Source organism: Glycine max, chromosome 3, assembly GCF_000004515.6.
Source record: "Glycine max cultivar Williams 82 chromosome 3, Glycine_max_v4.0, whole genome shotgun sequence".
NCBI lineage: Eukaryota > Viridiplantae > Streptophyta > Magnoliopsida > Fabales > Fabaceae > Glycine > Glycine max.
In genome coordinates, this window is record NC_016090.4 from 39271195 (window position 1) to 39292676 (window position 21482).

Sequence of the window (21482 nt, forward strand, 5' to 3'; positions counted from 1 at the left end):
CATCTGTATATATTTTTGCCTTATAGATAGAGCATTTTACATTGAGCACATTTTGCTTTTGCCTTTTGCTTATATGTATTGGCTATAAGTTTTTGGTTAACTGTTTTTGCTTAAAAGTTGCTTTGAACTGAAATCCAAGTGCTAATTAAGATTTGTTGTAGTGTAGAATGCAACAAGGTGGCGGAGTGGCATAAGTCTCAAGAATCTCAAAGAAAAATAACCTAATAACTGCTTTGCATACATGTAACAATCGAAAGAATGATTCTATTCCAAGTGATACAGATGGACAAATAATAACAGAGGATACGCTAACATTCCTAGGCTACCTGCAAGTATTCACTTCAGCACTATTTGTTAAGATCGAACTTGAGAACTAGAATTGTGCCCTTCTTTTTATTATTCCGGTACAGTTAAAATAAACAATTCATATTGAGATGTACGTACTAACATAGAATTTTGGGTGGTAGTATTTGGAAAGATACTGTCCTAATTCATTCCTCACTTATGATTTGAGATGTAGTCATTATCTGTACTGTACACTAGAATCTCATCCTAACAAGGATGCTAAATAAGAAGTTCGAAGAACCTCATGGTCCAAAAATTGACTCATCATTTTTGTAACACAATGACATACATATGCAAGTCCTCATTGATCACAACAGGTTAGGGGAAACTCAAGTTATGGATCTACCAAGTCTTCCTTACTAAATAGAAATCTTAAATGAATTGGTATCGTCTTGTCAGTTCAATGCTGATTCAGTAGATCATATGGCTTACTCCTCTGTCCTTGGACGCTTTGAGGCATTACCACTATCTTCACTAGCATGTTGCTCAGGATTGTCGGAAGCTTGAATTTCAGGAGCATCCTGCTTCTCAGCCACTTCCAATGAGCTTTCCTCAACTGTGGTACTGCCATTAGCCAGATCAGCTCCTGACTTGCAGTGGTCCACCTTGATGGTTTCTGATTCAGTTTTGGCTGGAGAATCTTTGATGGCATCAGAAGACACTCCAGATTGACTCTCGATGACAGATGATGATGCCTTAAATGTTTCAATGCCAGGTTTGCACTGCTTCTCAAACATCATCTGAAGGTACCTTCCTTGTTCTTCTATTCGCAACTGTAGATTTCTTTGAATCTAACATAGAAAATAGGAGAGAACTGTATCAGATCATACCATGAAAAAAGGAACAACAACCATAAGAGACAAGTGGGCGTGCCTTGGAAATTTCATGCATGGGATATAACAAAAGTCCCATACCCCAAAATTCTATTAGGCATAAATGCCAAATAATATAACAGAAATTAGTTTCATGCTCCAAGAAGAAACAAAAGTTCTCACCATAGTCCACGTGGCTAACTATAGTAACCATATTCTTTAATTCCTCTTAAAATTAAAAGGATTAAAAAAAAAAGTTCAAAAGAAAGTTTGCAAGACTTAATGAGCATAGTTCTATATCTTCTACAAGTAGTCAAGGGTATGGGCATCACCTATAAATTAACATGCTATGTTTATGTTTAGTATCTAATTTCAAAGCAATAGCAAAGAGAAACAACCTAATTGATAACAAGATTAAGAACATAAAGAAAATTAACATCAACTCTTTTTGTTTCGGAAGATTCAGAAACCTCCTGCTTTCTACCATTTCCTTTCTTAATGAATTTGTTGGAAAAACCACCATATTATCCATGCACCAAGTTCAAAAGTACTAGGTGTGAAGAGGTGTATTGGGAAAAACCCAAAGTCCCACATCGGCTAAAAATAGTACCAAGATAGAGTATATAAGTGGGGAATAACCCTCACCCTATGGGCTAGCTTTTGGGGCTGACTTAAAGGCCTAAATCCATATTCTAAGAGAATTTTTCTCTACTTAAAAAAGGTACTGCAATTATCTACAATGATATGAAACTAATCTAATGACTATACATTAAGACTGGCTATTTATTAATGACTAATCTATTTATTGACTCCTTTCTTATGGAAGACGAGAGAAACAGTAAACAATATTAACTCCTTTCTTTATAGGCAAGTTACATTCCTCAATTCCTTTCACCAAGCTCACAAACATCAGTTGAAGTTCATAATACTAGCAAGTCTTAAAAGTTCATTCTCACTATTTCCATTAAGTTATATATGATGAATTAGCCATGGCAACTGTGACAGAAATGCAGCTTGCAAACGAGGCTTTGAATCAAATTTCTAATCTTTTAACAATCAATGAACACATCAGAAGGAAATTCCTGAAAGATCAGAGTTAATACCTCAAGCTGTTCATGCAACCGCTTCTGAACCTCCATCTGCAACCTCAGAGCTTCAGTGATCTCAATACCACTGTTAACAATTCAGTGGTAAAGTCGGCATAAATATTAGTATTCATGTCTGTGCATGTGTCAAATATGCTCCAAAAAATTTACATAGTGCCATTAAATATTAATCCTCTCATAGCCCTAATCTGGGATGGCTCCTTGAGAATACTCAAAAAGTTCTTTCCTGATTCTTACATCATAACCCACTAAGAACCTTGATGCAGACTGTATTGATCTATCTAAAAATCCTCCTCTTTTATTTTATTCCTTATTCAAGTTATATTCATCATCAAAGCTTCCCCTAATTTTTTGTTTATCTATCTGTGGATAAGATTTGGATAATTACTGCCAATAGAAGAAACAAAGCATACAGGGCTAAAACTCCATTAAAGTTGCATGCCAGTGCTGTGAGTTAGTGTCAGTCTCTAGGATGCAATTACAAGCCAGCATGATTGGATATGCAACTTTTCCCTCCAAACAAAACAAATAACTAGCCACTAGAAGAAACAAAGCATACAGGGCTAAAAATCCATTGAAGTTGCATACCAGTGCTGTGAGTGTTAGTGTCAGTCTCTAGGATGCAATTACTAGCCAGCATGATTGGATATGCAACGTTTCCCGCCAAACAAAACAAATAACTAACATCAATGATGAATGGAAAACTTAAGCCCACATTTCAAGTTTCAAAATCCATGTTTTCTTATACCTTTAGATTGATTTGGACATTAACGGTAAAATTTAAAGAGAAATACAAAAATACTTAACATCTGAGGAGAATATTTGTATTAGCAAAGTCACATCAGAGAACAAAATGTTGCCAAACAGTTTGATGTATCAATTTTCATGCAAATACAACACAGGATAAGAGAAGTTACTTAAATTAAATAGCAATAAATAGTTTACTTACGTTTTCAAATCTAGAGATGACATCTCTTCGATTCGACTTAGATTTTTCTCTGCAGCTCCTGCCAACAGTATTCAACAAATTGTGCATTATGGGACTACACAGAGAAGGAGCATTGCTCTAGATTTCAAGGAAGAGATTTAAGACACACTAATTCAAGACATCAAATGCAGAAAACCAGGTTAATAACAGACATCAATAGACTGAATAGAGTTAAGTCTCATAATCTCTCCAATTTATTAGAAAAATTGCAGTTAATGTGTACTTGGGTAGTTATTTGAAAGTTCAAAAACTCTTCTATTCTCTTTGATTTTCATATAAAAAAATAAACAAATATTTTTACAGTTAATGTGTACTTATTAAATAAGGTGATTTTCTTTTTTGTTTGAAAAACATATTTTATGCAAATTCTAAATATTTTTATATACAGCAAACTAGTATCCAATTAATATGAAATTTGATGAGAATTATCAACTTGGCATACATCAAAAAGTTATTCAATAGCCAATGATCTCCTCGTCCTAACCAACGTGCAAAGCATTACCTATACAGTATGAATAAGGAATATATAATACAATGCATATGTTACTTGAGTACCTTCAGATGACTCAGGTCTATATCTAGCTGTCCTGTATTTCTGCATTTCATGGAGCAGCATATTTCATCAAAAGCACGCAAGGAAACAAACCTAAGAAGACAACGCAAATTGTTTATACCTGTAGGTGGCTTTTAACATGGTATATAGTTAATCCTTCAACTTTCATGAGCTTCAGCACACCTTTAGGGGTAGCTCCTGTAAAAAGAAAATGGGGAAAAATAAGGAGACAGAAGTTTAAGAAACTAAGGCCTTGCTTTGAAAAGAGAGAAAGATAGACATACTTTCACTCCCACCAAGTTGGTTGACAGCCTCCACAAATGCCTCATGAAGCTCAGGTGTCCAGCGCATCCGTGGCTTGGCAGGTGCAGAATTTGCTGAGGAAGTTGGGGCAACACCAACACGATTTTCTCCAGATGAAGCACAAAGTTGTTGATGGCTTTGAGATTGGTGTTCTATTGGAAGTTGTGAAGATGATTTTGTGACCTGGTACACCGCCTTAAGAAACAAATGAGATTCTAACACACTCCTTGAATAAATTGCTAATAAGTATACTCTGCAAGCTCATATTGGTTTGAGAAATGAAAAACTTAACCTTTGGTTCCAGATCTTGAATGTTGTCAGCAAGAAGATCATTCCAGTTAGAAGTCAAAGGATCAACATCACTGATTAATTGGTCAGCCCACTCCTGCCAATCATTTCGCTTAGAATACTCTTCAGTTGCCATGATATTGCAGGCACGGTTTTCTACTTGACTATTATCAATGGAGGTATTGGCTGTGAAATCAAGAAAGCTAGGCAGAGAATCTGTATGCCAGGAAACACTGTTTCCATTGGAATAAGGGGTTGACGTTGTAGAAGGTATTGGTTCACTATTTGAAGAATAAGATAATGGCAATGAAGCCATGTTACCCAATGGTTGTGAAATAAAATGAGTATTTCTAGGTTGTTTTTCATAAGATGAAAAGGATGAGTGATGAAGATCAGTTGAATATCCAGGAGAAGATGAAAACATATGCCCAACTGCTCCGCTGGAAGTTAAATGACTTGAATGTGTAAAAGGTTTTGTTTTAAGTTCTTTTTCCATAAAAGCTGGTCGAGAATCAGATAATTTGGGGAATGTCTCTTCTAGAGGCGATGGAAGGACAGGCAACGATGAAGGAAATACTTCAGACATCCCCATGTCATTAGCATTTGACCTTTCAATAGAGAAAGCAGAATGTGCTTCCATAATTTTCCTAAATTGTTAATTGCAAAGATAAAAGTATCAGTTATCTAGTCAAACTAGTAAAAGCTTTAGACTTTTCGTTTTCCCTTGGATGGTAATGCTCACCAGTAAAATTCTACAAAGCTTGTTTTTTGTTCTTGATGCCCAAACCAAACAAGTTGTCATCAATCTTTCACAATTATGAAAGAAAAAAAGATACTTTAGCATCAAAATTTAACCAAAAAGAAAGCAACTAGCTTGTAAGAACATATAAACAATTTAAAAACCTTAAACCATCATAGCTGTTGATCATAACCCTAAAAATTGAGTATACAATTAATATTCAATGCCTTGGGTCTGCAATATGAAAAATAACATTCTGGAAGTTAGTGTTGGTTACACTTACACCCTTCTCAATTGGAAAATAAAACCTACCTCCTTTGCACCTCCCTTGATTTGATATTTTTAAGGGTACTATGAGTATGGTTCAGATAAAAAAATAGGGAGGTATAGCTAATTTTGTTAAAACAATGATTGCCAATGTGTAAGAATAATATATAAAGTAAAGAAGGTTCACTTCTATTGGAGATACAACTGTTTAAATAACGACTCCAAATTATGCATTGGTACACTTCTGTTTGGCACAATAAGCTGCAAAACTTTGATACATGATACAATAAAACCAGACATCTTTGAAATGCTACAGCAATTGACAAGGAAAAAATAAACGCCTTCGTATAAGTAAGAACATCTCTGTTCATAATAAATTTGGCCATTGATATTGCTCGGTACAGGTTTAGTTTACTAACCAAACACATCAAGAATGACGAGCTTGAGCAGAAATACAAAAGCTCCACAAGGATAATGAGAAAACATATGTTCTCTCTCCCACATAAACTGTAAATATCAAGTTTCACTGTTGCATTATATATTATTCATGATAGATAAACAGTAAGTAACAAAACGTGCTCTCGCTATCCCACTCTATACCAATTTTCAGTTTCTTCCCTACTGTTTTCACACAGTTCAAACTTCAAAGGGTTAGTCTAGACTCAGAAAACAACACATAAATAAAGCAGGCTCCCAACAACAGGCACAACACACAAGGAAGCATAATTCATTTTAAATAGTCTAAAAAAATGTATGAAGTGGTGATTAAACATCTCCTTAACCAATAATAACCCAGCAGAAGAAGAAAAAATCCCTTAGAAAGCAATTCATACTACACAAACAAATATTCACACGATGCTCATAACAATAACAGAATTGACATTAAAAATAATGGGTAAATTAGGAACAGAATTCCTACCGTCCCAAACGGGTGAAACAAATAACACGAAGAAAGGGAACAGAAGTGACCCAATGCGAATTGGACCCAACAATCAACGAAAAATGAAAAATTGAAGCAAAGGTATTTTCGCAAATTATAGATAAGACAGAATACGACCGAAATTTCACGGAACCGGTCGCGTCAAAAATCTTACCCGAAAAGGGGTTCACGTGAAGCTCAAGAATTGGATGCAGACTAGGGCGGGTGCTTTTAATTCCATCACCGGCAAGGCGAAGAAGGTTGGGTGGGTGCTCGCGAGAGTGAACAGAACGGTGACGAACGAATGGGCTTTGGCTTTGGCTCCTTTTGGTTGGAGGAATAGCAGCTGGCAACCCTACGCGCCAAGGTGGCGCGTGAAGCTCACTATCGGTGATTGGATTGGTGATGATCCTGTTGCAGTACCAGGTACCATGTACATTCCCCAATGTAATAATGTTTCTAACGTACGACTTTGTTTGAGGTGGTGTGGTAGCGATGATTATTGGAATGCAAACAGAAAATATCTAACGGTGTACACGTGAGGTTTGCTTTGCTTTTGCACCGTATGATTAGCAAAAATGTTCTTTCATTTTCCTCAAAAGGCAAAACCAAACCCAAATTACCATGCTTGGAATTTAGAAATACCTTTTTGGAAATATTGGAATTAACAAAATAAAAATCTAAAATAAGGAATTATAGATAGATTAAACTTAAAGATAGAGTACATTTTGAAGATGTACTCCACTCATTAATTAAAAAGTTAATATTAAAATTATAATAAAATATATGTAAGATATTTTTAAAATATTAAAGCCTTAGTTATTATTTTTAAAGTGTATTTTATTTCTTTAAAATTTAAATATTAAAAAAGTAACCAAATTTGTTTCTTTTTAAGTGAGTTGCTTTCATTTTAAGTAGTATATACTAGTAATTTTTTAGCACAAAATTCATGAAAGTGGGAGGCTGGGATTAGCTTATAATTTTTAACTGCGTGATTTTATGTAGTAGGACAATTTCAATCACAGTCAGAGAGTCAAGGTCAAGGAATCCAAAGTGGAACCCATCGATTTTTCTGCTGGTATTTTCTTCCTACGGCTACTTTTACTTGACCAAGGTGTTAATTATTTAAAATATATAACACATTTAAAAACTGTTAAATTTTTCACGGCAGCGACGGATTATGTTAAACGGACCTTATTTGTTGGGTGTCCGGGGAAAATAAAGAAAAAAAATCTGATAGATGTAGTAATAAATAATATATTCAAAATAAATAAGAAGAAAAAAAAAGTTGTCCTGTTAGAACCTATAGTTGTCCCTAAATAGTTAGAAAGTTTTCTGGTGATAAAAATAATAATAATAATAATAATAATAATAATAATAATAATAATAATAATAATAAATACTAAAACTAACTTTTTGCATATATAAGGACTAAAAATTATATAAAAAAAATTATAAACACTAAAACTTAAAATGAGAAATTATAAAGACCAAGTCAACAGTTTAACCTGAAAAAAGAAAAAGGATTGAAATCAAACGAAAGAAAATTTAAATTTATGAATATACTAATAACTATTGTCGTTTACGTTATCAACATTAATTTAAGACCCTCCCCCACCTTCTATTGGGCATTTTTGTTTTCTTATAAATAATGCTTGGACAATGAGAAAGTGTACTTTGTTTAGCTAGCCTAGAAAACAAGACAAGGACAATTAGCAATTTGACAAGGTGAGAAACATTGGGCCATGATGACCTCATTGTTTCCACATTTTAGCAGTATGGTTAATTGTTAATGTTAATCGTTTTACAATCAAATTAAATGTGCTATCATTCTTTTACAATATCAAATTACGTTATTGAAGATGTCAGCAACCATGTCACACTTGAAAGATGCTTTAATATATTTTACACTTTTACAGGGTATCGATTCCGACTGAAGAAAATAGATACTACGAGTTGTGTTTCTTTGTGGTAGCAAAGAAATAAAGCTGTCAACTGGGTCATGACCCTTTTAAATAGCCTTTTCCTTTTCCCACATAAAAAGCCCATTATGATTTTGTGCAATGGGGTAAATAAGTAATAATAGAATAACAAAAGTTCCATAATTCATAAACCTTTGACATGATGAAGGGGCAATAGCTTATGGGTATTATGGCCTCATGCTTATGCTAATGCCAATAAAGTTAAAAGTATGTTCATATAATAGGTAAACAGTGAGAAATTAATTTATGCTTTATAGTAAATAGAATTGGGTAGTTTAAATGTTCTCTTGGCCATTGGAAGTCCATCAAAAGTGCTCCATTGATCTCCCACAATACCCCATATGCGATAACCTTCATCGACCAATTGTTGCCTCACCTTGGAATGGTATTTTTTCACGTCCATCAATTCATCATCAAAACCCCTGCCGACAAAATAAAAGTAATTTATTAAGTATTGTTAGGGGTAAATTATTTAGTTTAGACCACCACAAGTCTATATCCTCATTTATCTTTATATGACATGTAGTTAAATTTTTTAATTATAAAAAATAACATTCAATTGTATGTCATGTAAAAAAATAGTAGGAATTAATCATTCAAAACACCTAATAATTTCTTGTTAGGAGATTAACTTATTAAAAGTGGGCATAATAATCGCGTTCCTACATTCAATATGTAGTAAACTGATATCATTGTATAAATATGAGATTTTAAGTCTGATTTATAAATTATAAAAAATAAAATAGAGAAAATAAATTATGTACTAAAAGTGTAAAGCAATTTTATACTAATAACATATTTATTAAATTCAATAAAACATCAGTCGTCTTATCTTTATCAACAGATAATTAACTTGCCCTATAAATGTGTGTAAATTTCTGATTGTAGGAAATTTTGGTCCCACAATTCATTGTTCAATGGCTGATAAAAGAGAAGAAGAAAAAAAAAATACAATAAATTAATTACCTCAATGTAAGCCTATTCCATCCATGGTATCCAACACTCACAAGGTTGTCTACGGTGGGAGATCTTAGGTTTTCCTTTCTTGAAGAAATCAGAAAGATTTTGAACCCTTTGTTCTTGATTTCATGGAAGAGCTCGAGTGTGTGATCAAGAGCCGGTGCCTTGCTTTTCTCCATCCATTCTTCTAAAGATGTTGCGTTCAGCTTTTCTCCCCTAAAGTTTGTATTCCAATAGAGTATTTTAATAGTTATAAGTAAGACAATAAATTTAATACTCGGATTTTTCAAAATTAAATACTAATCCTAACGCTAACAAAATTCAATACAAATCTCTTTTAGAAAAAAAAAATTTAAAAATCGTTAGTCTTTTCATGCACATATCTTGTTGAGAAATGCTGTAATAGATTATTCAATACATTAGTTTAAACACAATCTCAACAATTAGTTGAATTTATTAAACGTTACAAAATATTTTTAGAACTCATTTCTTATTTAATGAATATTTTTTTTAATTAATAATAAAATGGAATCAAAAGTAGTATATTATTCATACTCTTGGTCTTCTTTTGTTTGTGGGTGGCAGCAGACACAATCATAAGTGATGCGTACAATTACAAATTTACAATGCTGTGATTAAGATAATGTTCTTCACGAGTCAAATGTAAGTTGATTGGTTATCCTATTGATCTAAAAAAGTTGATTGGCTGTCCCAGTTACATCATATTAGCTAGTCACCTAATTCACACCTTTTTCATTCTGTGAATAATAATCTTCACAAAGACGGGATTTTGGCTAAAATTCCTAAAACAACCATGAGAACTTTGGTCAGTGGAAATAAAAGAAGGTAGAGTGACTTACACATGTCACTAAATGACGCATCACAGATTGCACTTCCTAGCTAAAAGACAGAGCACAAAATAAACAAATTGAATCCACAAAATTGAATTCATTCCCTTAGATCTTAAGCATTAATGACATGAACCAGTTTTGCACCACTTGGACAAAAATAGCACCAACTAAATCTACTCAACAATCAACATGGCACAATCCTAAGTAACGGATTTGATAAAAATAGCCTAAACATTTTTTTCTTAAATAAAATTTAGGCAAGTATCCTACTAAACTCATTAGTATCAGAACATATCTCAAGTTTTATTAAGTGTTTACAAAGATCTTACATATTACTTATCAGATCTTCACATTAATAATAGGATTCAAACTCACATTCTTGTAGAATATAAATCTGATCTTTATTAACAATTGAATCAATATTTATTAACTTAAACATTATTATTTCAATTAGTAAACAACAATATAAGCTTTATCGTGAGATTACTCCAATATCTCCTTAGTGCATTGTGGACACCTAGTCATAGTCATCATGGTTACTAAAACCTATTTAATGTCTGAACGGTTCCTATGATTCTAGATTATAGAGTAACAAAAAAACCAAAAACTAATTGAATGTGTGTGCACTATATATATATATATATAATAAAAACAAAAAGGATTAGCATAAGGCACTTACCCAAAACCATGCTTCTTATAATAAGGAATTGTGGACAAAAGGGTCTCATCAATATCAAAAATCCAGGAATCTTTGCCATCATCTTTCAAAGTGCAGAATCCACTCATGTAGAGCCTAATCTCCTCCACTGCTCTAACAGAATCAGCCTTGTATTGAGATGAGGTCATGTACTTCTTCACATGGTCCACACATTCTTGAGGCACAACACTGAACCCTCTAATGTTGTTTAGTTCAACATTTATCCTCCAACTCTCGCAGTAGTTCTTCAAGTTGTCTCCAACAACAACCCCTTTTCCCAATCTTTGGTTCAATATGTTCCATTCCGGACGATTCACTACTTCATCACTTCTTCCCCATTTTGGATTCAATATGTTCCATTGTGGACTCACCAAGCCAATGAAGAGGCCTGCTATGATTAGTGAGAGTGCCAAACATTTGGCCATTTGCACAAAAACAGAGATAAAGAGGGAGAGGTATGGAAGAGTTCAGTGAAAAGGGAAAATGGGTGAAGAAATTACATATAGGCGTGAAATGGAGTGTGGGACATACCATGATGACCTTTCTCCTTCCTATACCGAAAATCATACTATTATTCCTATGTTTCCCAATTTAGCTAGGTGATATTCTTGTCCAACACATTAATACACAAAATTTTGTATGAAATATTCAAAATTTTAGTATAATACATTGCAATGTTAGAATTAAAAGGTTAATTTAGTGGTAGAGAGAAAAAAAAATCACGAGTTTAAATTTTTTTCCTTAATAAAGTATTAAGGTATTGTTTAAATAAAATGAAAAGAAATAAAATTGAGATAAAAGTTTTGAATCAAAGTAGAGTATAAAAATGAAATTCATATTAAATTTTAAAAAAATTTATCTCATTTTTCTCATCTTTAATGCACAATGAAATGTTCTCTAACAAACCAACAATTAAATTTGTTGATAAAAAAAATTATAAATCTTCTGTATCTATTTTTTATTCTTATAGGGAAATAAATGTCTTGTCAAATGAGTTTTTAAAGATGTGACTAATATTGTATCCATCAAATTGTAGGGAAAATAATACAAAAGGTGCTAATTAAATTGTGCTATGCATGTAATTTTAATTAGAGGAAAATGTAATATACAAAATGCATGTAAACCCGAAAAACAAATATGGAGAACATTACACTCTAGTAAATTACTAGTATATCTTCAACGTTTGGGGGGTCAAAATACTACTAGTAGTTACAGTTGGAAAATTGACAACTTAGGTTGTCCCCAACTTGTGGGTACGTTTTATTAGTTGGTTTTAATGAGCTAAAATTACAAAGCATTAACTTCAATAGCACTACATTAAATAACATGCATGTGAGCCTTATTATTTCGTTCCACTTTATTGGTTGTGTGAGTATATTATCTAATATATTGGCTAGTATGTCAATCCGTAGTTTGAGATAGGGAATTCTTTAAGAGCCGTATCCTCTTCAGTCTTCGGTATACTATTCTTAGACCGTTTGTGCGTTTGAGTCGTATCACACTATGACCTATATCAATGACATGTTACACCCCATGTTACAAAATACAAAAAATTAATATAACAATTATAATTTTAATGTTTTTATATGTAAATACAAGAGATGGGTATATTTTACTAATTAATTATATTTTTATACTCATTCTTTATATATAAGACTCAAAAATTAAGAAAAGTGATTAATTTAATTGATAACAATAAATATATCTTAAATTTATAACTTTTTTTTAAAATTACCACAGTAACTAATATTTCTCTCTCTTATAATGATTTATCAATATATTATCTTTTTACGAATGATATTTTTAGTTTAAAAATAAAAAAAAATATTATAGATTAAGTCTTATAAAAAAAATAAACATAATTATAAATTTAAATCTTATAAATTGAAACGATGGGAGTAATAAACTACTGTTATATTCGTTTTATATAAAATCCATTTTTCTTTATGCCCGCAACAGAGGATTCAATTTAAAAGCTATAGAACAAGTTCGAAGACGAATATCAATATTTCTTGAATGTTAGATATGCTTTACTTTTATATGGATTTTATTTTCTATATCCAAGGACAAATAGTAAATTTTCGTTGACAGAATATCTATACATTTTTTTAAAAGAATATCTATACATTATATATTAAAAAAATCAGGCATGTAACATACTTTATTGCACTTTAATAACTTTAATCATACCTTATTGCACCTCACTTGTTAGTAAAGATTTGAATTCTTGATCTGTCTGTTCATCAATAATCCAGGTTGGAAGAAAAACTTCTTTCGGCTAATGTTTACTCACTCCTAATAAGAATTTAGGTCCTTGATCATTGCCACACATCACGGTCTCCTTGTTTTAGACGTGAAATTTATCTCAAAAAAGAAAACGTGAAATTTTATCATTGATATACACATATCAAGGGCTACTTCATTAAGCTGTTTTCAAAATGTTTCACTTTTTCCTCCTCGGCATCATAAACAGTTATACACTTAATGTATTAGTATTAGTATTACGGTCAATTCTAAAGTGAAGTATCTAATTTAGTAGTACACCCATGAAACAATAAAAATAACCGTAGGATATATTAATAAAATGTTCAATGGCTGAGATTTAAGAAAGGGAACTGGATGAGCAGGTTTTTTAATACATTTGTTTTTCATTTTTCTGTTAATTTTTTTTCTTCTTTTTCTATTCCACTCCTCTTACCATTCCCATTCTTTTTCTTTTGTTGCTAATTTGCACCAGACCCAAATCTGAATTTTCAAATTTCATCACCATCATCCAAAATTTCAGACCAAATTCTAAAACTTAATCCATTCCAAATCTCAAATTTTGAACAAATTATACACTATCAATCTCAGAACAACAATAACATTACGATTCCAAGACTCCTTTGGGTACCATGAATTAGTCCAAGTCATATTCCAACAAACTGAATACCATAACCAAATCTTCTCAAACAGAAAAGAGAATCAATCTTTTCAGTTCACAACAGCAAGAAGTTTTCCTGTTACTTCTTTGAAAACAAACTAAATTCTTGGTTGTTATTCCAGATCTGTTTTTTTTTTCAGATCTGCACCGGCAAACCCTCCCTCCGCACTATTCTCTTGACGGAATAGATTGCAGATCATAAAAAATAGAAAGACGGAGATCACAGATCTAAAAAATAGGAGATTGCAGATCTAGAAAATAAAAGACTCCAATCGTAGATCTTGATCTTGGTTTGGGGTTGAGCCGGAGATGTCGAGTGTTGTCATCGTCGGTGAAGAAATCGTCGCCGTAGTCGGAGAAGAAGAAGCTTCTGTCTGGGGTTCCAGACCGGGAAAGGATGGGGAAGGAGCGACGACGACGGCGGCGAAGAACGTAGTTAGCGGTGGAGGAGGAAAGTTCAGGGAATGGATCTAGAAAACAATTCACGGAAAAAATAAAAGAGAAAGAGGAAAAAAAAGTAAAAACTTTTAATAATTATTATTTTTTAATCATTTTAATATAATTTTCATTTTGTTCATCCGGTTTGAAACCTCTCACTGCCGGTCATTTTACTTCCTCACCCGTGGGGTAGTAACTTCACGACTTCATATTAGACGCGACCTAGTATTACACATTCCGGTCTTGTTTCACAGGAATGCTCGGAAAGTTTGCATTGATTCTTTCAATGTAAGACTCTTTTAAATTATTTACTACATCATTTTTTTTTTTTTACAAAAGCAATATAAATTTATATTGTTGTTGAATCATATAATTTAGTGTTAGTATATTTTTAAGATAATTATTATAAAAATTAATAAATTTATTAACCATCATAATTTATAATTTTATAATATATAAAATTGTTTTACATTGTTATTATATATGTTTTTTTATATTTTTAGGTTATAAATAATATATTTAAAAACTTAAGTAGACACATAAATTAAATATAAAGAGGTTGTGAGAATATAGAGTTTTTAAAAATAAAATGGGATAGTTCGCTGTTAAAACTACAAGTAATCTATTTTTTTTAAAAAAAAAAATTACATGAGATAAGTCCTACTTTTTTAATAGGAGTTCCCATTTATGGAACTATTTTTTATATGGTTTACTAGGGGAAGAGATGCACTTTCCCTCTAAATTTTTAAAATAATTATAAAAGAAAAAAAGAAAAAAAAAAGAAGTTAAACATAATTAATAAAAAAATGGCAGAATAAAAATTTAATAATATTGAAGTAGTGGGAAGTTCATGTAAATTAGAAGAAAAATTAAAAAAAAAAACTTAAGAAGTGGTTTAAAAGTAAAACTGTCCAATGAAATATGAACATCAAATATAGAATATTTCATTTATTATTATTATAGGTATCGGTTGAAATTTTACAGTTATTTTTAACTGCTACAAAATAAATAAGAAAAACAAATTCATTCGTACTTACAACTTTATAAAAAAAATCATATTTATGAAAATGTGCAACTTATCTCATGGATAATTTTTTAAAAAAAAAACTATTACTACTATCAAGTAAACTATTATCTATACTCAAAAAAGAAAGTTAATGAAAATTATTAAATAGTCTTAAACCATCACTTATTTATGATATTAATCGATTTTTATGTGATACGTTTTAAAATTAACAAAGAAAAGAATTAATATTAGTTGACTATGTATTATATAAAGATTGATTGAGACCATAAATTTTAATACAGTAACACAAATCATTAATAAATTTTATATTACTAATTAAATTTCTTAATTCATTTTAATGTTACTTGCATAATATTATTATTGTCATTGACGATATTCCCCATCCGAATCCTGCCTGATTCTGTCTCATAAGATGTGTATAGGTCCTTTAATCTTTGGATTCCAATATATGTGCCCAGAGACATAGGGACATGCACAGATTTTAGCAATTGATTAAATCGCTAATTACGTTATTTGACAGAAGGATCAATAGTGGGGGCCCATAAAGGAAACAAATTAAGTTAAATAATGTACTCCATTTTACCAACTACGGGGAGCCTATTTACCTTTATTTTGTTGAAAAACGAATGAGGTATTGATCTTGGGTAGTCAATCTTTACTCTATTTTCTTAGCATTAAGTTTCTACATCATGCCTAAAAAGTAGATATGAAAACGAAAAATGAACTGCATAAAATAAAATAAATAAGCTACGAAACTATGAAAGTGGATAATCAAGAGGACAACTAAAACAAGTGGTCACTTGGAGTGAGAGACAAAACCAAAAAAAAGAAAAGAATGTAAAAATGATGACTAACACACTGAAAACAGTTCTATAATCACAATGGCATAAACTGAACAAGATTGTTTTAAAAAAACTGTACAAGATTAAAAATCATGTAACATATGCCTTATTCCAAATTCTGACTGCTGAACCAACGTTCATGATAAGAAAAGATCAAGTGACAAATGAGTGAAGCAAGTTTACAATTATGCAGTTTGCAAAGTAGTTTATCGTATGACTATAGAATGACAATGAACTGTAGGGAAACTTATTCATAATTCAGAACAGTTAAAATACAATTTACGTCTCTCAAGATTTAATTAAAAATGATTTTAATCCCTGTATTTTCAAAATAGTTAATTTGATTATTATATTTTTAAAATATGATGGATTTCGTCCATGAGTGTGTATTTGAAATGCAGTTGAATTCAACACTAATGGATTTTCAAATGAAAGTTACGACATAATTGCTTTGAAATTCTTACACTGAAACGTGTAATTTCTCCGTTCAATAATGTGATTTTAACGTTGATCCAAACAAAATATTACTTCATTTCAATTTGATAGGAGCGAAACTCACCATATATTTAAAAATATAATGATTAAAACCATCATTTTTAAAATATAAAGACTAAAACTAAATTTGAACAGGAACTTAAAATACATTTTACCCTTCTATGAGGCCAAAGGAGAAGGTTACAGAGAAAAGATATATCATCGCCATCATGCAAGATAATTAAGGAGGGATATGGAAATGGTCGTTTGAAGGACCATCACTGAAGTTAAGACAATAACTGTGAAAATCATAGCTGTATTGTGGACCTCTCTTGCGCCATCCCATGGTTTGCTTCCAGCCACGCTTCAACTTGCAAACTAGCTGTCTCAGAACGCTTGATGAAGGGCCATAGCCAAGTAAGCTCCTTCTTGGAACATTACCAAGTGTCACTAAAGGGCTAACTCTCATTTTTCCTACGAATATAAGCGTCAAGAACTGAGTGATTTGAGATATATATATATATATATATCAAACTATATGATATTTTCATTCTGCTGTGCTAGCTAGCTGGCTAGCTTGACACTTAAGGTCAAGTGAGATATGAGAACATGTGTTGCTATAAGAGAATAATGCATCATGAGGAATTGGACTGGATGAAAGCTTGTTATCAATTGTATACCGCACAAGGAGGGAACCAAGTATAGGATGTCAATTTTTTATTTGTAGGGCATGAAGAGAATTATTAATCATCATGAACAAATGCATCAAGTGATCATACTTTAGTTTGTTGCCTTTTCAAAGATTAATAATGGTCCCAGCTTGGAGTAGATTGAAAAAATGCCCTTTAGTGGTGTAACATCAATTGGGGTGCTCAAGCACTTTTTTGAGGAGTATTCTATACGAGTAAGCTACCTACTAGTGTGCATCATTTGTGATTTGCCGTGTTTTGCTCGAAGGATTGGCAAGGGCAAATACCCCTGGATGCTTTGTGATCCTTAGACACGACATATCTAAAAGTATGGAAACAATCAGATCATAAATCACTAGCTTTTTCTTCGTTTTATATAATGACGTAAATGAAAAAAAGATCACCAATAAGGGTAGGATTGAACTACCTCAAAACAAAGGTCTTGTCCATTGCCATTTGGGTTCAATTTCTGCTACTTATCCTTCGTGTTATATATATATATATATATATATATATATATATATATATATATATATATATATATCACTTAAAAGTTGGAGTTTGTGGCATAGAAGTCATGTCGGCAACCTTCCCTCTCAGAACCTTTTGATTACCAAAAGATAAATTAAGTCCCAGTGAATTGAAGGTTTCATTTGATGGACAGATCATGTCATGCTTACATGCCTTTAAAAAATTTGCATATTTTCACCAACAAAAAAGGTAGAATCCTACATGCAAATTTGTACACAAATTAAACCTACTTTGTCTAGTATCGTAACAAAGTGAAAGTATAAATAAGATGAAGTGTGTTGATGAATTTCTCTAGTATGTTTCCTTTCTCAAATTCACTGTTAACAATTACTCCTCCAAAGTTATCATCTTCCTATACATATGTCGTGATAATAAGTTTTATTTATGATAAATTCAACTTCTCTAAAATTGATAACAGCAATGACAATAATAGAAATAACAATAAATTTATCTTAAAACACTTTTAAGAAAAGAAAATTTAAATGAATTTATTCATAAGTTAAAATTAACTTCCTTTAAACTCATTACAAACTTATCATTCAATGTTCAACTTATCAATGTTTAACTTACTCTAAGTATGAGTCTTAACGATAACTTCACACATTTAGAATGACTTTAATGAATTTTACCATTGATTTTATTATTTCTAATAAACTTTAATCAATAAGAAAGTGCCTCCTTCTAAAAATAGACTAAAATATATTTTTTTCTCTATAAAATACTCAAAATTTATTTTTAGTCCCTATAAAATATAATTTATTATTTGTTGTTCATCCCGTGAAATAAAAATGTGTCTTTTCGTCCTGAACTTAGACTCGAATGAGTTCAAACCTACGTCCCATCTTTTATCTAAATTTTAAAATATAATTTATGGAAACCGTCATAAATTATATAAAAAAACTAAAAAAATCAAAAGATTATTTCAAGAAGTTAAAAATCATCACAAAGTGAAGAAAAAAAAATGCAATAGAACCCCTCTTCTCAGCAATGGATTAACCATGTAATCATCTATTGATAACATTGATATATCTCGGCAAAAAAATGAAGAATGAAGAATGTGTACTATGAAAAATACATTTCTTTCCTATGCAGAGTACCAATCTACAATTAAATTGTACTAAAAAGCAGTAAATAAAAAAAAGGGGGAGAGAAACAACAAAGAGAATGAGTTGGGAGACCAAAGCAAAATTGAGCATGAAGAATATGTAGAGTAATCCCCTATACACCATTGAATCCATAGTCAACAATGAGAAACCTAGAACATTGAACATTATGATTCCTTTTCCTCATTGTTTTCCAAAATAACCGCATGGAGCCGAAGAGCGAAAATAAGGGTGTTTTTGAATTATAGAAACTAAAAATAAACTTGTATTTTAGGAAAGTTTGTTAAAAAGGAATGTATCATTAGTATGTTATTTTGAGCATTTGATTTGAAAGGATTAAATAGCTTATGACGAAATTTGGGGATCGTACATTAGAGTGCATGAGTTTAGGTGCGAAAATGAAGATTATGATTGGTATAGACGGTCTTATACGAAACAAACGGATATTTCCTCTATAGATGGATTAAGATTCTAACTGAATATTCGCTTTGGAGAGGGTTAATATACAAAATGGGGACACAATTAAAGACCTACAACGATGCAGAATGGCTACTTTTAGTACTACAAGATAATTTATCACCTAGAACAAGATATTCAATAGAACAAGCCCAAGCGAGAAGTTATATTTCAATAGAGGAAAATATCAATTAGCCAAAAAAAACTATTGAATATCTTGATGAATATAATTAGCATTTGCAATCCTGAGCAATTTTGTCAGCAAAACACCAACCATAGTAGCAAGCATATAATACAAAGCCAAACCATGGCAGATGACATTTTCTGGTTGCTAAATAACACCAACCCAAGGATTCAGTAGGTTAAAATTATATGTTAAACTTTCACCAAGAACAATAAACCACATAAGCCAACCCAGTCAACCCCTGAACAACATTTTGCAAAACAAGGTGCCCTCAACCTCATTCAAATCCATGCACTCACAAATCACAATGAGTAAAGCAGACTATAAAAAAGAAATTAAGATCACAAGAAAAACCAAGAAAACACCTCTTATAACTATCAATTAATCTCATCAAAACACTTCTCACTGAGAAGTCAAGCAAAAACAAACTATATGTGCCAAATGCCAATATTGTCTGCAATTCAACCTAAAACAATATCTGAAACAACTTCAAGAAGCAGAAACATTACATAAACTAAAAACCCAGCTTAAACAATAGCATTTGCAGCACTTGCAATCCTGGGCCACAGATCAGCACACTCCTTCCCAATAGGACCAGTGATAGCAGAACCTACAATTAAAAATCTCACCAATCAAACACTAAACATTTCACAGAGGAAAAAAAATCAACAAGATCACACTCGGATTTCACACAAAGACCAATAATGCGGCATGTTCAAATAAACTTCTCTAACAAAAAAATTGAGCTACGCTTCTTGTATTTTCATTTATCTCCTCCAAAAATTTAAAATGCATTATAGCTTATAAAAAATGCTAATGCATCTAGCTTCTTATTTTCTTCTCATGTAAGTGCTTATATAAACAAAGTTTTATCTAAACAGAGCCTAATTAAAACACTTAAACAAACACTAAAAAAAATTTAAACAACCATATTCTAATTGCAATCATTGAAACCAAAAACACCAATAAGAGATATTCCATACCTTTCATTTCACCCTTGGGATTCACTATGACCCCAGCATTATCTGCCAAAACGCAAACAATAACAATTAGAAAACAGAAAAAAAAATTAACAAAGACAGAGATCAATAATAAGGAAACAGAAGAAAAAGTGAAATACCTTCGAAGTACATGTAAACACCGTCCTTTCGGCGCCACGGCTTGCGCTGACGGACGATGACGGCGGGGAGCACCTTTTTACGGAGATCAGGCTTTCCCTTCTTGACGGTGGCCATAACCATGTCACCCACGCAAGCTGACGGCAACCGGTTCAGCCTTCCCTTGATCCCCTTCACTGATATGATGTAGAGATTCTTCGCGCCGGTGTTGTCGGCGCAGTTCACCGTCGCCGCCACCGGCAGACCCAGTGACATGCGGAACTTGTTCCCTGCCGATCCTCCGCGACCTGAATCATAGAAGCTTAGTTAGTTAATTAACTAATGCGTTATAATGAACTGAACAAATTACAGGGAATTGAAGCATAGAGTGATGAAAACGAACCTCGCTTCGACATTGTTGCTACTCGGTGGAACTACACAAACCCTAGCTTTAGTTCTTTCGGGTGTATATATACATGATCGGTGCGACTCAGACTAGGGTTTAATCGTCGTGGGCCTGGGCTTCGCTCTTAGACAGGCCCATACTACCCAGGCCAGTTTCATACTTCAAAAATAGTATACACACAAGTGACATAAAAAATTCTAACCAAAAAACTAAGGGTATTAAAGGATTTTTTTTAATTTTACTTTTTTATTCTTGGTTAACAAACTAATTTCATTCATGGTGCATAGTTGTCATTGGTCTAAGAAAAATTTTCACATAATGAGAATCGAACACGGATTATCCTGCTAAATAAATTATTTTCTCACATGTAAACACAGTGAGACCTTATATTACTTTGTCGATTTTGAATTTCTTAATTTTATATTTTGAAAATAGTTTTCACTTTGTATATTTTTAAACAGTATGTTTATGACCTCAAAGAAAACATGTTTATTTTAACATC

The 21482-nt window shown here is 32.0% G+C and overlaps 3 protein-coding genes across 4 annotated transcripts; all 3 read right to left on the bottom strand.

Moving 5' to 3' along the window:
* Positions 1–469: 469 nt before the first annotated feature.
* On the bottom strand, positions 470–6830 carry PHR9 (MYB-CC domain-containing transcription factor PHR9). 2 transcript variants are annotated; one of them, XM_006576892.4, is made up of 9 exons: positions 6496–6828; positions 5138–5201; positions 4400–5042; positions 4089–4290; positions 3926–4002; positions 3807–3846; positions 3213–3270; positions 2261–2330; positions 470–1136 (listed from the first exon to the last, which is right to left on the bottom strand). In XM_006576892.4, exons 3-9 carry the CDS (start codon positions 5033–5035, stop codon positions 774–776), a joined length of 1446 nt encoding a protein of 481 aa, XP_006576955.1. In that variant the 5' UTR covers positions 5036–5042; positions 5138–5201; positions 6496–6828; the 3' UTR covers positions 470–773. The 2 variants fall into 2 exon arrangements, with proteins under 2 accessions (XP_006576955.1, XP_006576956.1); XM_006576893.4 differs by lacking the exon at positions 5138–5201 and having other exon boundaries at positions 6496–6830.
* A 1563-nt stretch (positions 6831–8393) lies between these two features.
* LOC100785781 (acid phosphatase 1) lies at positions 8394–11293 on the bottom strand. Its single transcript, XM_003521259.5, has 3 exons — positions 10793–11293; positions 9269–9478; positions 8394–8724 (listed from the first exon to the last, which is right to left on the bottom strand). The coding sequence occupies exons 1-3, from the start codon at positions 11233–11235 to the stop codon at positions 8547–8549; spliced, it is 831 nt and encodes a 276-aa protein (XP_003521307.1). The 5' UTR covers positions 11236–11293; the 3' UTR covers positions 8394–8546.
* Positions 11294–19828: 8535 nt separating this feature from the next.
* Positions 19829–21118, bottom strand: LOC100786299 (60S ribosomal protein L23). Its single transcript, XM_003521260.5, has 4 exons — positions 20978–21118; positions 20598–20882; positions 20461–20502; positions 19829–20087 (listed from the first exon to the last, which is right to left on the bottom strand). The coding sequence occupies exons 1-4, from the start codon at positions 20988–20990 to the stop codon at positions 20005–20007; spliced, it is 423 nt and encodes a 140-aa protein (XP_003521308.1). The 5' UTR covers positions 20991–21118; the 3' UTR covers positions 19829–20004.
* Between the last annotated feature and the right edge of the window lie 364 nt (positions 21119–21482).

What these genes read in the sequence shown, in the direction of transcription:
- PHR9 (XM_006576893.4), bottom strand. Translation starts at nt 5,035, where the DNA reads ATGGAAGCACATTCTGCTTTCTCTATTGAAAGGTCAAATGCTAATGAC. An exon ending in ATGTTAAAAGCCACCTACAG is followed by an intron (nt 3,847 to 3,925) that starts GTATAAACAATT and finishes CATGAAATGCAG; the next exon opens with AAATACAGGACAGCTAGATA. An exon ending in GGTTGCATGAACAGCTTGAG is followed by an intron (nt 1,137 to 2,260) that starts GTATTAACTCTG and finishes TTTCTATGTTAG; the next exon opens with ATTCAAAGAAATCTACAGTT.
- LOC100786299 (XM_003521260.5), bottom strand. An exon ending in TGTTTACATGTACTTCGAAG is followed by an intron (nt 20,503 to 20,597) that starts GTATTTCACTTT and finishes GCGTTTTGGCAG; the next exon opens with ATAATGCTGGGGTCATAGTG. An exon ending in TCCCAAGGGTGAAATGAAAG is followed by an intron (nt 20,088 to 20,460) that starts GTATGGAATATC and finishes TTTTAATTGTAG; the next exon opens with GTTCTGCTATCACTGGTCCT.
- LOC100785781 (XM_003521259.5), bottom strand. Translation starts at nt 11,235, where the DNA reads ATGGCCAAATGTTTGGCACTCTCACTAATCATAGCAGGCCTCTTCATT. An exon ending in TATAAGAAGCATGGTTTTGG is followed by an intron (nt 9,479 to 10,792) that starts GTAAGTGCCTTA and finishes TACAAACTTTAG; the next exon opens with GGGAGAAAAGCTGAACGCAA. An exon ending in TGGAATAGGCTTACATTGAG is followed by an intron (nt 8,725 to 9,268) that starts GTAATTAATTTA and finishes TTTTGTCGGCAG; the next exon opens with GGGTTTTGATGATGAATTGA.